The sequence below is a fragment of the Papilio xuthus genome, unplaced genomic scaffold (assembly GCF_000836235.2).
Source record: "Papilio xuthus unplaced genomic scaffold, Pxut_1.1 DF826949.1, whole genome shotgun sequence".
NCBI lineage: Eukaryota > Metazoa > Arthropoda > Insecta > Lepidoptera > Papilionidae > Papilio > Papilio xuthus.
In genome coordinates, this window is record NW_013531700.1 from 5738781 (window position 1) to 5754696 (window position 15916).

General features: G+C 37.7%; 2 protein-coding genes across 4 annotated transcripts; one reads left to right on the forward strand and one right to left on the reverse strand.

The window, feature by feature from the left end:
• The first annotated feature begins 3 nt into the window (after nucleotides 1-3).
• On the forward strand, nucleotides 4-12391 carry Pcf11 (Pcf11 cleavage and polyadenylation factor subunit). 3 transcript variants are annotated; one of them, XM_013316124.1, is made up of 16 exons: nucleotides 4-202; nucleotides 287-499; nucleotides 1309-1434; nucleotides 1511-1687; nucleotides 2057-2242; nucleotides 2690-2809; nucleotides 3143-3992; nucleotides 6463-6616; nucleotides 6790-7088; nucleotides 7179-8819; nucleotides 8924-9239; nucleotides 9538-9764; nucleotides 10050-10279; nucleotides 10523-10690; nucleotides 10889-11072; nucleotides 11557-12391. In XM_013316124.1, exons 2-16 carry the CDS (start codon nucleotides 347-349, stop codon nucleotides 11898-11900), a joined length of 5175 nt encoding a protein of 1724 aa, XP_013171578.1. In that variant the 5' UTR covers nucleotides 4-202; nucleotides 287-346; the 3' UTR covers nucleotides 11901-12391. The 3 variants fall into 3 exon arrangements, with proteins under 3 accessions (XP_013171578.1, XP_013171579.1, XP_013171580.1); XM_013316125.1 differs by having other exon boundaries at nucleotides 1511-1663; XM_013316126.1 differs by having other exon boundaries at nucleotides 7239-8819; nucleotides 11557-12390.
• A 1647-nt stretch (nucleotides 12392-14038) lies between these two features.
• AsnRS-m (asparagine--tRNA ligase, mitochondrial) lies at nucleotides 14039-15895 on the reverse strand. Its single transcript, XM_013316001.1, has 3 exons — nucleotides 15709-15895; nucleotides 14621-15631; nucleotides 14039-14333 (listed from the first exon to the last, which is right to left on the reverse strand). The coding sequence occupies exons 1-3, from the start codon at nucleotides 15847-15849 to the stop codon at nucleotides 14076-14078; spliced, it is 1410 nt and encodes a 469-aa protein (XP_013171455.1). The 5' UTR covers nucleotides 15850-15895; the 3' UTR covers nucleotides 14039-14075.
• Between the last annotated feature and the right edge of the window lie 21 nt (nucleotides 15896-15916).

The following is a 15916-nucleotide window of genomic DNA, read 5'->3' on the forward strand; positions in this document are numbered from 1 at the left end:
GATTTGTGAACTGGTTCCGCCATTTTGTTTTCTAAAATAAAAAGACTGGTTCGTGTCCTGTTCTACTTGCTGTGAGTTGGCAGTTGGGTTATTTCCTTGTGCTACGTAATTTAATTTTAATTATGTGTGTGTAATTTGTACGTGAGAAATCAGGGTATACTTGTGAAATTATAATCTACCTCACCGTGTTATCATTGATAACGTAAGTTCAATACGTGCTCTTATGAAAATTCACGCCATGTTGAATGAAGCCACGTAACGAACGAAGTTTCTTTTTTCATTACAGTAATGTGCTGTTGAAGAAGGTTTGGTATGGTGAGAACAGCGGAAACTTTCACCGAGCAAGATGGCAAAGGAAATCGCAGAGGAGTATGCATCGAGCCTGGCAGATCTTACCGTCAACAGCAAACCTCTTATAAATATGCTAACAATATTAGCAGAAGAAAACATCGACCATGCCGGGGTTATCGTTGATACCGTGGAGAAACATTTGGAGAAGGTGATTTTATATTTTTAAATTGGCGGCCTAGCAATGGGTCGCGGTACGACGAAGTGGAAAGTCATGGTATATGACGCACACTCTGTTGCGTGTTGTGTTTTGTGAGATTAATCAGATCTTTGTAACCAGTCCTTGCCATCGAACAGGTAACTCCTACCCATAGAACAATAAAAAAATAATTATCTGTAGTGTTCCAAGGTTATAGTTGATTAGATAAAACTAAGCAATTTAGCACAGAATTGTAACTATATTTTGAAGTATGGTAATAATGTCATTTTATATTGATTAACATAATACTAGTTATTTCTTTAAATAATTGTGCAATACAGTGAAAGTTTCATAATAATTTTCGTTTACATTATGTTTCAATTCGTAGTAATTTTATTGCAGCTTTACATTGAAATTCATTTTTACTATCAATTTCCAATCATTATAAAATAGTGTCAATAATTTACTTTATTAATGTCTATGTTACAAAAAAAAATAGGAGATACCTGTTCATATCATGATGCTAAAACAACTGCCTTACCTTCATTGGTATGTAAAATTTAACACACCAATTCCATTTCAGTTGTGTAATTTATCAAAATAAATTTTTTTTCAAACTGAGTTCTTATTTATTTTCATATATGTGACAAATTAAACAGGTTGCGGAAACAAATCTTGTCTTATTCCTCCCCATACCATTAAAACAAATTTTCGTGTGACGTAAGAAAAGAAAAAAATTACGGATGATCACTGGAATTACCAATCTAGACTTGGTCAACCGAGGGGGTTTGGGATTGGAACATATATTTTCCTCCATACAGGTTCATCCAGACATCAAGCTGCCAGTACTGTATTTAGTTGATTCTATCATCAAGAATGTTGGTGGGGCATACACACAGAAGTTTTCACAGAGCATCGTAAATATGTTCACACGGACATTCAAACAGGTAATACATTAATTATTTTATTTTGTAACATTGTATTTACATTTACTTGTTTGTTAATGTGTATATTTTTTACCAGGTTGATGAAAAAATAAGGTCTCAGATGTTCAAACTGCGGGAGACATGGCACGATGTGTTCCCAGCCACAAAGCTGTATCAGTTGGATGTGAAAGTGAACCTGATTGACCCAGCATGGCCTATCCAAGCGCAGCCGCAACAGTCTAACATCCATGTAAATCCAAATTTTCTGAAAAAGGTGTTTTTTTTTAGTTGATTATGTTTCGATGTTTATTTTATTTTATGTTTCTGCACAATTTCTATATTATCTTGGATTTTGCACTTGCACTTCGAGAAATAAATTCTAAATGCACGCTATAAATTATTGTTACCATCAAAATTGGACTTTACCATAGGACTCCATTGCTATGACACTTTATTTATATTGTCATTCTTTCAGTTCTGTTTGACAAAAACTACTAAGTCTTAACTAATACATCCAATTTTGTTTGTAATAATTAAATTGTTCTTATTCTTATCTTTATAAGCTTCTTTACGATTTTATATGAGCTTTTTATCCATAGGATTCAATGTGTGTCATCTTATATATAATGGTATTATCTCCCAGAATGCTGCCGCTGCACCCACAACCAGTGCTGCAGCTACAGCAACCCTGACAGAAGATGAAGAGAAGATGCGCACCATCCTCGCTAAGAAGGAACAGGAGCTTCTCATGCTGCAAAGAAAGAAGATTGAAATGGAGCTGGAGAAAACTCGACGGCAGCTCGAGTTGGCAGAGAAAAATGCTAAATTGGTAAATATACAATATTTTATGATGCTTGCACAAAAAACATTAGTAAAAATTGTTAATCTCTGTGGTATACAATCATCCTTATGTCTTAAGTTTTTTCTCAAACTTGCCTTTTTAATACAATTTTCTTTTGAAACCATGATTTGTACTAATAAAATATTTGTTACTAACATTTTGTACATGAATCCATTTCCTATTGTGACGTCATAATTCTCAAACCAAAAAATGTCCTAGAATAATATTTGTTTTCAAAATAACATTTATTTATGAAAATAAATCTTTGCGGAGTTAAGTGTCAGAACCTAAAACAGTCGGACCTCTATTAGCGAGAACCATTGTCTGATCCTTTGGGACCTCCATAAGCAAAAAACTCGGGTTTAAGAGAAGCCCCAACAAGTGAGAAAAGTAAATATCTAATTTCAACTTTATTAATGTCTCTCATCTCTTTAGGTGGGTCCGAGCAATGTGTCGGCGATGCCAGTGGCAGTAGTGAACCCCGCGCCCGTCGTGACTGCAGCACCCGCCGCGACCCCCGCACCACCCGTCTCTGTCAAACAGCGGTTGGGACCGGTCAGTATTACTGCTTTATTAAATTTAATTCTTAAAACAACTATTTCTCATTAGTCTAATATTAGTAAACAAACAATTTCGGTCAGACTGACAAACTCCTTAATAATATGCTGAGTATAAGGTTGATTAAAATATCATTGTTAATTAATTATATGTTGCTTTTTGCTCATTATAGCTGTATGTGGAATTTGTATATAAAGTCCCCGTGAGATTCCGCCTATAATTAGATCATGATCTATCGAATTGCATTATTGCGATACTAAAAGTTAGCATTAAATCGAGTGCAAATGTCCACTGTAATAAGCATCATAACACTGTAATTATCTCTTACAGCCAGTGAACAAGCCGGCGGGAGGCCGCATTGCGCCCGTCAGCGGAGCCCTCGTCACCGCGCGCCGCGACCCGCGCCTCGCACGTCGCCCTCCGCCACCGCAGCCCGCGCCCCTCGTGCCCCCCGTGTCACAAGTGTCTCACGTGCCCCTAGTGCCCCACGTGCCCCTCGTACCCAACGGCCCACCCATAGCGCCCAACGTGTTCGACATAAAGCCCCTCGACAGGGTCACCAAACGCAAGAACGTCATCACGATCGACGTGCGTCTTGACGCGGCCAAAGACCAGCGCCGTCGAGACCCCAGACTGTCCGACCGCGCGCGAGAGAGACGCGCCAAGAAGACCGACGAGGAGCGAGAGAGAAAGCGCGAGGAGCTCCGCCAGGAGAAAGACAAGGCGCGCGATAACGCCGCATACAATAACATCCGCACCGCCGTCGACGACTACATGGATCGACTGCAAATATCCGATCCGAAAAAGATCAACAAACTCCCGCCCATCCCTAAAATAAACAGGGATGAAAATAAAGACGACGACGAACCCGCGCCGACCAAAAAGAGAAAGGAGAATCCTAAAGAGAGGCGGAAGAAGAAGGAACAGAACTCTAGCAAGGAGAGTTCCAGCAGCTCCTCGCCGGAGAAGCGCCTGAAGTCGAAAGAGACTAAGAAGAAAGCTAAAGCGAAGCTAGAAGTGGAGGAGGCGGCCCCTGTCGTGGCAGAAACGGTGGCATTCAAAGTGCTAAAGAATTTCAACAAGGACAACTACATGTGCCGGAATAAAAAGAAATCCGAGAGTCCGGAGCGCGAGTCAGAAGAAAAGTCGGAAGACGCGAAAGCTAATAGTGAACCAACAAGTAAGATATCAATCCATGTTAACAGAGCCCGCGGGTAGTTGTAAAACATGAAACTAGTCAATGGAACTGTGATATTACGTGTAAGGATGAAACTTGCCACAAGTTCTGTGTAATAATAAATAATTTTTTACTACTGCAGTATTCATATTGAAGTGTTTATCGACGGCTTTGTACCCTTTACTCGTAAGTTACGTTTCCGTCTTTATAAAGTCGTTTACTTACTACTTAAAAAAGCTAAACAAATGGTGTCAATATTCAGGTACATTTTCTCCTGGAGCTAATTCTGATACTTTATGATGTTAAGAACTAGTCAGCACTTTTAAAAGCACTAAAATATATCTTAAAATAATGGTAACAAACAATGAATTTGGTTTCTGTAGTTTTTATTCAGAAATCAATCATCAAAGTACAGGCTATAGAAATATAGGAAATAGGTTTTTGTAATATGCTTTTTGTATTTGTATTGATTTATTTTCAAATATCATTTTTGTATACAGCCACATAACTTTAGTAGAAAACACAATTGCTCCAGGAGTTTTTTTTTAATCCAGAGTCAAATTAGGTTAATGCATAGTATAGAAGCTATAGAGAAAAAAAATCTGGAACAAAAACTAGGAGCCATAGAAATGTCTTATAACACCGAAGTACAAATCGAGTTATGGAAAAACCGACATTGACGAAATTAAAAAAAAATTTGGACCGATCAGAAGACTGCGGTGAAAAGTTTCTGGAAGAAAGAGAAGAATTCTCCGTCGTTATTTCGTCCATACATACATATGTATGACCATACATATTTTTGCAAAAGCTTTAACTTTTGTTATATTTCTTATGGGATATAGTATATTTTCACAGTCATTTTAAATTTACTAGCACATTTTCTAATTTTTTATTACGATAATTACTAATACACAATCGAGTTAATTTAACTTCACATATATATTATTTTCGAAAAACATTATTTTCTTTTGTCTTTCCGGTAAAAGTCAAATCCTTATAAATGTCCAAATCAAATTTCAATTTTACATATTTCAGGAGATTTTTTGGGTTAGAGGTTCTAAGTTAGGGGGTGAAAATAAAACGGGGCATTAGGAAATTGATGAGTCAATAGTTTACGTCAGTGATTTGGTAGCAATTAAGATCAGTGTAAAACTAGATTTATTGGGTTAACACTCTCACAGCCACCGACTCGCCTGGCGAGTACATTACATACGAGAAAAAATATTAGTGGCGCATCTTTATCAACATACAAACTAAGTTTTTTGTCAAACTACTTAAAAACGTTTCATCATATATATATTTTTATCACATCATATCATATTATATTTATACTTGCACAGTGTGTCTTCAAAAGTGTGAAGGGAACATTAATTTTTCACAATTTTTATATTATTTTTCTGTAACTTGGGTATTTTATATTGTTGCACGAGCACAAGTTAGTCCATCGCTACTGACTTGCCATGCGATTTCACTTTTACAAGTCAATCCGTAGTCGCATTTTATATGTTAAATCCACAAAACCATTTAAACATCGAAGAAAAGGCAAACTCTAAAATTCCTTAAAAAATATCCGAGTTCTTGAAAAGTTGATGTCTACAATCATCGGCGTTGTGGGGCGAAACTTTACAACATATGTAAGGTTTTTAAGACATCGTGACAAAAGTACCCAAAAAAAAACCGACACGTTTAGTGCCACCGACTTGCCTAGTTAGTTCACTTTTAATCGAAGAATTGTTAGTGGCATGGAATGTGTTAAGAATTTTTCTCATCTTGTGTTCGCGTCCTTCATAGTGTTACTTCTAAATTTCTTTCTCTTTTCCAATTGTTTCTCTATCATTTTTTCCTTTCACGTTTGTTTGGATGATGTTCTCTCTTTCTAACTAATTTCTGCGTCTTTTATAAGTCTGTTAATAATTTGGGTGTACCTTGGTTTCGTTAAAATTTCAATTGTGATATTAAAGTTAAGGTAGTGCTTTATCATCGACTGTTAATTCAATTGAAAACAAGTATGGAATCTAACGAACTTTAATTACTAACATAGTAATATAATCGTATTCTTCTTCTTCTATATTCAATACTTATAAAATCAATTGCCTAGAAATCTTTATTTAATTGTCTTGTCTGTAAAATATTTCCTACTTAATCTTCTGGTCTTCGCTAACGTAGTTTCTAATATCATGTCTTTAATTTTTTACCACATTTCTTTGTTTTTTATCTTCCCTTTATACTTTAGTTGTTAAAGAAATAACTAAACCTTAATAAACTACCTTCCATTAGGTACAACAGTAATATCCAATAACCGAAACGAATAACTTTAAACTAACTAATTACTTAACAATTCTAATGCAATACCAAGCATTCCGAAAGTGCAGAGTGATCTAACATTAAAGTCGACACCACAGAAGACGAGAAAGAAGACTTGGAGGAGTACAGTGGACGTAAGGCTGCATAAAAAATTGAGTGACTTTTTCAGATATGCTCGACGTTGTCATGGAGACAAAGGACGTTGACCTTAGGGTCCTGCAGCCGGTGCTAGAAGCCAGTGCTGCTGCGGTCGCGCAGAAGAGACCCTCCACTGAAACAGTTGAAGGGAAACCTAAGAAGAATAAACTAGATAAATTTGATATGTAAGTAATTTGCCCCCTTCTGTTATAAAAAAAAATAAGACTTTGTAATACTGTGCGGAGATTTGAATATTGTGGCTGTGCTTTGAATACAACATGTACTGTGTTACTTTTATAACAACATTCTTTTGTAAGATAGGTTTATTCAAAAATTTTGATACTATAAATTTTAACAGCTTATTTGGCAACGAAGATGTGGATCTTCGTCAATTACCACAAGTAGACGAGTTGGTGCCTCCCCCTCCGCCCACCATTACCGAGTCTCCTAAAGTAGACATTTCCCTCGATGACGCCGAGGATGACGGCCCAATCTCCACCAGCTCTCCCAAACAGAAAGACTGGCACGAGGTTAAGGAGAAGAAAGATGAAACAAAGAAAACTCCTTCTAAACTGGACCTCGTTAGAGCAAAGCTAGCTGAAGCTACGAAAGGAAAAGACCGATTAGGTCGACCTCTACTGTTCAGCAAATCGCCAAGTAAGTATATTTTTTGAATAATACAAATGAATAACATGAAATATGATGTCTAAAAATTGTGTTGACGTATGTATTTTATATCTCTTGCAGAAGCCAGAGTGAATGACCTGTATAAAAGTTTACACAATGTCTTTATTCACACACTAACAGGTATTGAGAGGGAGAGGCGGCGCACGCTCAGCTCCGACGATGGGGACCACAAGTCCGACAGCGGGGACGATTTTACGCCCGAAGACCACAAGAAGACCATATCGATTATCATGTCCCAGGCGAAGGAACAGTTCAGCGACGGCAAACTGGACAAGAACCAGTACAACACTCTGATGTACCAAGTGCTGCAGCTCAACGAGAAGCTCAAGTTAAAAGAGGCCAAGCAGAGGGAGTCGCTCGAACTGTCCAAGCGGAAGCTGAAAGCGCACATCGACGAAGAAAACCACAAGGTCCCCAGTCCCAAGACCTCGCCCTCGGATTTGAATAACTTCGGCGACATAGATGAGAGAGTCGCTCCCTCCGCGTACCTCGACACTCCGCCCGACAGCCAGAATTTCATGCAGGATTCCGATATGAGAATGAACCCGATAGGATCCGACGCGGCCGACGGCAAGGCGCAGGGCCTTCTACCCCTGCCCCCCATGATGCCCATGTACATGGGCCCCTACCCAATGTGGCGGGGACAGGCGAGACCGCGCATGGAAGAATTCGGACCCCGAAGATTTAGAGGTCCGATGCCACCGTTCTTTAGGGGCAAATTCGATAAGAGGGCGCAACCGAGGCTACCTTTCGATCCTCGCCTACCGCTGCCGTTGCCTACGCCCAAGCTGGGAATGTGTCAGGGCGAGAGCCCGCTGCAACCCTACGAACGAGCGGAGTCGCCGCCACCCATCGGCACGCCAGGACACACCGTCCCGCCGACTAACGTTCAAATCCTCGAATACATCGACCAAGATCCAGTCAAGACTATTCAGATTGACGGAGTGCCCAGAGAGATCAGATTTTACGGGGAAACCGCAGTCATTATGTTGGACTGGGACGACCCGCGCGAGATCAAGTTCCTGCCGGGCTGCAGGCGGGTGACGTTCGACAACAAGGACTCCGTGATCCTAAACTTCAACGAGGGTTACAAGCAGGTGGAGATTGACGATCAAGTGTTCGACATTAGATTCGGTGCACCTACAAGGGAGCTGTACATCAATGGGAGATGGTACGAGTGCTTCTTCGGTGGACAGCCGCTGGGCGTGCTCATAGACGGCAAGCCGAGACTGTTGCACTTGGAGGGACCGCTTCCACAAGTCGATATCGGTAAAAAGAAGCGAACTGATCTGGTGGCTGGAAAAATAAACCTGATTATAAACGCGACTCAGATGTGTCCCGTGTACCTGGACGCTAAAGTACAAAAGATAATGATAAACGGTCAGTTTTTCACGCTGCGCTTCGTTGATGCCCTGAGGACAGTTTTGATCAATGAGAAACCTTTTAAAGTCGAGTTCGGAGATCTTCCGAGACCAATATTTATAGGAAAGGAGAAGTTCTTTGTGAGATTCTCCGCACTGCCGCGTCATATCAAGCCGGGACAGATTGAAATCGCAGACATGGAAGGCGTGTCGGTGCCCGCCAGCTTGCCCGCACCGGCGCCCGACAGCCCGACCAGAATCGATAAAGATTCTGAGGAAGCAGACGAGGAACCAATAGCCAGACCTAAGAAATCACCAAGTCCCGACGGGGAGAACCAAGGTAATGTACCTCTACCGAATGTTACACAGTTATTTGCCACATTTTATCTTTTTTTATCAAGCTTTCATCGTCTTTTCTTTTGGTGACAATTGTTAATGTTTCAGGTCTGGACATGTTAGCAAGTTTAATGCCATCCAGCATGGCACCAGCATCAGGGTCGGAGTACAGCGTCGCCGAGCCGATGTTCAGCAAGACTGACAAGATCCCGGGTCTGGAGACTCCCGCTGAAGAGAAACCAGCTCCACTGCCCATACTTGGCAATATCAATATAAACGATCTATTCGCTAAGCTAGTCGCTACCGGCATAGTACAAGTCGCTAAAGATACCAAAGAAGATATTAAAACTGATGAAATGATACCTAAACAAGATAAGAATATCATACGTCAAGTGGATCTACTTAAACCGGAAACGTTGAAAATGTAAGTTGACTTTTTAATTTTTTTTTAACTTTTTAGATTTACCATTTGGACTAGTGAATTCCATGAGTACAAATCACCCTTTTGACCATGAAGTGTCTCTCGGTTGTGTTTTGTAGTAATACGAGGCTAAAGTTATTAATTACGATAAATTTCTTAATGGGGACACACAAAAAATTTTATTTTCGACTTTATGGTGTTTTTTAAATATTTCGGCGACAGTTTTATGAGTGTTAATGTCGACTTGTGGCATATCTAGAGTTGTGTACTTAAGCATAAGATGGTGACGTTGATGTTGCAGCAAGCAGCCGGCGCTGGTGACGCGGCTGTACGGCGGCATGCAGTGCAGCGGGTGCGGCGCGCGCTTCCCGCCGGAGCACACGGTGCGCTACTCGCAGCACCTCGACTGGCACTTCCGTCAGAACCGCCGCGAGCGCGACTCCGCGCGCCGGGCTCACTCGCGCGCCTGGCACTACGACCTGCCCGACTGGCTGCGATATGAGGAGCTGGAGGAACTCGACGAGAGAGGTATGACATGCACAATTATCGACGTGCAGCCTTAACAATCAGAAGTTCAAGCGGCATTTTGTTAGTACGTGAAAGATAAAAGACAGGGAAGTAAGGAAAATTCTAAGATTAATGTCTTCAGAACGACTACATGTGAACTAAGTGTATGATAAATTTTATTTTTCTACAAGGTCATTGTTAATTATTTTTGTTAATACTAAAGATTGAATCGCCATCAAGTCCCCACTTTTGAGATTGGATCCCTACGGCAGATTACTTTAGATTAAAGAATGAATAATCCAACAGAAAAGAACTGGTTCGAGACGAACGCGCCGGCAGCGGAGAGCGGGTCTGGAGGCGAGGTGGCGGTGGAGGCGCCGAGCGCGGCGGCCGGAGCACCCGCGGCGCAGCACTGCGCACTCTGCGGAGACCTCTTCCTGCAGTTCTACAACGAGGACCGTGAGGAGTGGCATCTCAGGAACGCCGTGCGACATAATGACCTGCATTATCATCCGCTCTGTCTCGCTGACTACAAAGTAAGTACTGCACCAGGAGTTTCAAAAATATAAGTATGCGTCGGTACCATATCATGTAGGCTCGTTCGGTTGGTAAATCCTGATTTAAGCAGTTTCTGTTAAGTGAGTTGGTAGCTCAATCATCTTTGAGAACCATTACTATACTCTCTCTCAAAGATCTTACAAGAAAAAAATTAATTATTCCTAAATCTAGAATATAAGTTATGATTTGACAATGATCTAACATGTAACTTCTTGTTCCAGGCGTCTCTGGCTAAAGAAGAGCCAGAGGAAGAATCAGAAGAGGCTAGTGGAGAGGTAGAAAAGACGGAGCCGATAGAGGTAGACACAGAGGAGGTGAAGCTGGCCTCCGATGACGAGTCTGATGTGGAAGTCCTCGAGGTCAAGGAGCCCGTAGTTGAAGCTCTAGAGGTAAGAGCTCAAGGCAGTTAAATATTTTATAATATGAACACAAAATAAACACCATTTTAAAGCATAGTTTAATGAAATCATCATTAAAAGGATCAAATTTAACACTTTTAGTCAAATGAAGTAACACAACTGTAAAGAAATAAAATTGGTCCTTCAAGTCGGATGTCTTTATCAATAAAAGTCAATTAACTTGAACAGATAGAAGAAGGTTCGTGCTCCGAGTCTGAGGACGACGATGTGGTGCTGAAGGCGGAGCCGGTGGAGCAGGTGGTGCTGGAGGACGCGGACACGGATGACGAGACCAACGAGGCGCGGCGTCAGCGCGACATCGCCGCTGCAGACTTTGCCAACGTGCGCGTTAAGCAGGAACCTATAGACCCCGGTCAGTATCATCACTAACAAACTCTTGTATAGACTGACAAAAGGGTAGTTTCCTCGAGTTTATATATTTTTTGGTATGTTAATGTATTGTGACTCAGTCTAGCACAAATATATCTTATCATACAACTTTTTAACGTCATCGACAAAGTATGTGTTAAAATTTGTGCAGCGTTCCGTATCGGATGTATTACATCAACAAATCTCATACTTTTTCTATATTTTTCGATGACTTTTCGAAAGCGCTTGTCGCAAATATTCGTGCAAGAGTCTATGTATAGCTTAAACGACTGTACTAATTTTGAAGAAAAAAGTGTCATTCGATTCGTATTCCTTCCCTGTGTATGACAGTCGGATTTATTAATATACGAAAAGTAATTTTTTTAATAATAAAATTGTAGACGTCTACCTACTTTCTTCTCTTTTCTTTCTTGATTTCTTAACATTGTACCTTTTAACTTACTAACTTATAATTTTGTGTATAACAGATGATGAACCAGTAATAACAGTGGACGAGGATCGTCTCCCCACCGCCATAGAGACTACGCACACCACTGTCACGTCCTCCATCGACGGCAACGTACAACTGGAGACACCGACCGCTGTCATACCCATCGGAGGCATCAGAATTAACATCACCAAGACAATACCAGCCGCTGTCACCCAGGAGCCCTCCCTGGAGGATGTCTGCACTGATGATGAACCCCTACCTCCCGGTGAGGAACCGGAGCTTGAGTACAAGTTGAAACCTAACCTAGAAGGTGTTCAGTTCAGTAGACAACCACCGGTGCACAAAGGTAATGAATTATCAGGACTTTGTTCTATTATGTGAAAAATGTTTGCATTCAAAGGGTTACTATTTTCATGTAATTTGAAATGCAAAACATTGATCATTAAATAGAAAAAAAAGCGATTAAAGACATCAAAATGTGTTTCAAATGTTATTTAAGGTCTTAGGTTAATTTGGATCAAAGTAAAATATGAATGATTTAATTGTTTGCATTATTCCTAGATATTGTCTTAATCAAAAATACGTAAGGAACTTACCTAACTTGACACAACTAGAGCGATTTAGAAAAAAAAATCTAGAAAAGTGTATAGTGTTAATTCCTAGTATAAATGCATTGGTATATTTTTGTTCTATAAGTTAATTTAATCTAAAATCAACTAAGTTAATCAAATCAAGATTTTCTTAAATCATAGTAATACTTGTAAAAAAATATATTTTAATATGTTCCCATTATTTAAGGTTTATCATACAGTACATCTTTGTTTACTCCAGATAATTAAACTGAAAAGTAAAAAAAAATTATGCTTAAAAGGATGCCAAGAAAAAATTTATTCGTTTTGTTATACTTTAGAATTAAATACAAAAGTAATTTTTCAAAATATGATTAAAATAAAAACTTAGCATAATTAATATAATTTTAAAGCTATCACTTAAGCAATTTAAATAGTTATGGAATATTATAGGCAGAGAAAGTAAAATGACCAGATGGCCATAAGACAAAGTAAATTATGACAGCTCACTAGCGCCCCTCTGTCAATGTCAAAAAAGTATCAAAGATTCCTGTCATCCCTTTCATTCTCTTTGTAAAAACAGAGACAACTATATATTGCACACAATTGCTTTGATATGTATTATAAAATAACTATTAGGGCCTGTTACACAATTTCCAAGTAACTCCTGATTAAAATTGGTAGTTATTTGTCAAATAAAATCGTCATTGGTTTTTCGTATTCTTCAAATAAGTCATTATTTTGACAGGCAGTAATTCGTGAGTTAATTTATTTGTTAGTTATCCAATACTTTACTAACCATGAGTTTCTGACAACTAAATCGCTGTATAAAACATATCGCCACCTTTCGTCTTTCATCTTTGGCAAAACAGAGACAAAAATAGGTTTTAACATTATGTGCAAGTTTGTGAAATAGAAAAACAATTGACACAAAGAATCATTTGTAAATGAAGAAGATTGTCTATGGATTGTTATAATAAATTGTGATATTAAATTTAAGGTTATAATCGAATGATTTTCTTTGTGTTCTTTAGATGGTTAACATAAGATTTGTATATTTTTAATCATAAAGTCATCATTGTAAATAAACATGACATTGTATCGAAAATGTATTAATTTTAGTTCAACCTTATTGTCTACTGAAAAGGTTGAAAATAATACTTTGAAATAAAAAAAAATTGTTATAAATTTTATACATAACACATATTTACCAATAATTAGGTTTTTTGTTTGGTATATTGTCTATTGAAGACAAACTAAATAATAATGATTGACAAATAGCAAATGTAAGGCTTGTATTATTCTTTATATATTTGCCTATGTACTAAACATAATTGTATATAAGTTACACAAGTTGTAAATATCTTTTTATCTTCCTCTTTAAGGCAATTTGTTAATGTAAAGAGAAGAATCTCTTGAAATTAAAGAAAAATCTTTTTCTCTTGCGTTCTATTGATTTCTTTCTTCATTTTTTAAGAATATAAATTTAAGTTGTAATTGTAAATAATGTTATGTCACAATATGTGATTTTCAGCAGGTTTTGTAGCGTTATAGTTTTTTTGTGTTTTTATTTTTTCACAATTTTGATGTTTAGGGAATAATATAAGTCAAATAAATATGTTTAAAACAATCATTGGTTTGTTATTTCTATTCATGTTTGTGGCTATGCCAAAAATCAATTAAATGACTACCTATCGCCCGCAATACAGTCCGCGTGAAATTAAAAAAAATCTTAGTAGCATATGTGTTCTATCGGACTATGATCTACAACTATGCCAAGTTTCAGCAAGATCCATGTAGCCTTTCTGGAGATACCTTCGAACCATCCATCCTTCTAAACATTCACATTTATAATATAAGTAAGATTATCTACAAACCTAAAAATAAGTTTCAATCCAGATTTCAAAAGAATACACAAAAAGTAACATGATTTTTTATAGCAATTTATTATAATTCAATTTAAAAGTGTAACATTTTCTACTTATATCTACATATCACAGTTGTGGGGCCATCGTGGGAATGGCAAAGTGTCTTTTATATTTGGTACATTGCATAGTACTTGTAATAAACGTTCCAAACCCAATCCGTACCCACCGGTTGGTATGTTCCCAAATTTCCTCAACTCTAAATACCAATTTAAAGCTTCCGAAGGTAATTTCAACTTTAATTTGTTATAATCGTCTTCTCTGAGACTACCACCAACTATTTCTCCGGTTATTGGTGCTAAAAGATCTAATGCCTCAACCTGAAAAAAATGTCTTGTTTTAATCAGAGAAATAAGTCAAGGCAAAATAAACCATAGAAATGTCCAAAAAAAGTAATACTGAAATAATATTTATCTCATTATCTTGTAATATAAACAATAGCAAAATTTTTATCTACAGCCAAACCTGGATACCAACCAAAGGACATCAATATTCTTGCTTATCCAGGTTTAACTGTATATCTGATTCCTTGCCATACTTTTTTATAAGATACTGAACATGTAAATGTAATAAAACTGTCACCACAATGTTCTAAAACAAAACTTACATTAATATTGTCTTGTGACTCCTTCATATAAAAAGATTTCTGTTCCTTCGGCCATCTTACAACAAACACTGGAACATTATCACAATGAGCAACTAATGCAAGCTCTTGTTCTTTGTTTATTCCATCCTCCGTATCCTGCAAGCCTTTTCTCTTGAGTATATCTTTTGCCTCCGTGTATGTCATTGTTACAAACTTCTTATCCAACCAAATTGGAGGTTTATTTTTCTCTTTATCTATCAAATATAAATCATCTTCATTTGTATTTCTTGTTTCAATAAAAATATATTTTAATAAATCCTCAATAGAACTTTGTAAGTTTTCTAAATTCTCACAGAATGCTAGTTCTGCTTCTAACATGTAAAATTCAGATAAATGCAATCTTGATCTTGAATTCTCTGCTCTGAATGTTGGACCTAATGTGTATACATTGCCAAGCCCTCTACACATGGCTTCTAAATGAAGTTGCCCAGATACTGTCAAAAATGTTTTTGAACCAAAATAAACATTATCAACATTTTTATCTTGTTGCATCATTGCTTTTATTGTATCTCTATTATCAGGTAACACTTTAAACACTTCACCAGCCCCTTCACAGTCATTTGAAGTTAAAATAGGGGTATGAATGTGTAGATATTTTTTAGTATCAAAATAATTATGTATATGCTTTGATACTGCATTTCGTATCCTTAATAATGCTGAAGTGTAATTAGTTCTACAACGTAAATGCAAGTATTGACGAATGTATTCAGGAGAATGTGCAGTTCTTGGATTGAATGGGTATCCTTCCAAGACAACACATTCACCAAACACTTTTACATCCTCTGCTGCCAACTCTAACTGACCTCTAGGGCTCTTGGATAGTTTTCCAACTACACGTACCGAACTCCCATACGTCAAATCGTCTGTTTTTAAGTGCTTTGGAATAACAATTTGCAATCTCTTCGCACATGAACCATCGCTTATGTCGGCAAATACAAGTTCTTTTTGAACTCGCAAGTTTTTCACCCATCCCTGTTTAGAATATAAAATGTTAGCATATTATGAAGTAATTCGTAAATGAAATTTTTAATTCCTAAATATTTGTTAACCTTAACTTCAGTTACTTCACCAACATTTGCCTCTTTAATGACAGAAGCAATTACATTATATCTCCGATAAATGCTATCAGCGTTGAAATAAAGCTTTAAATTACTTCTCCGAAAAATATGACTAGCCATTTTAGTTAACATTATAAATATTTTATTTTAAAAATTTTGTGCATTATTTTATGAATGAAATGACAGATTAAAAGGAAGT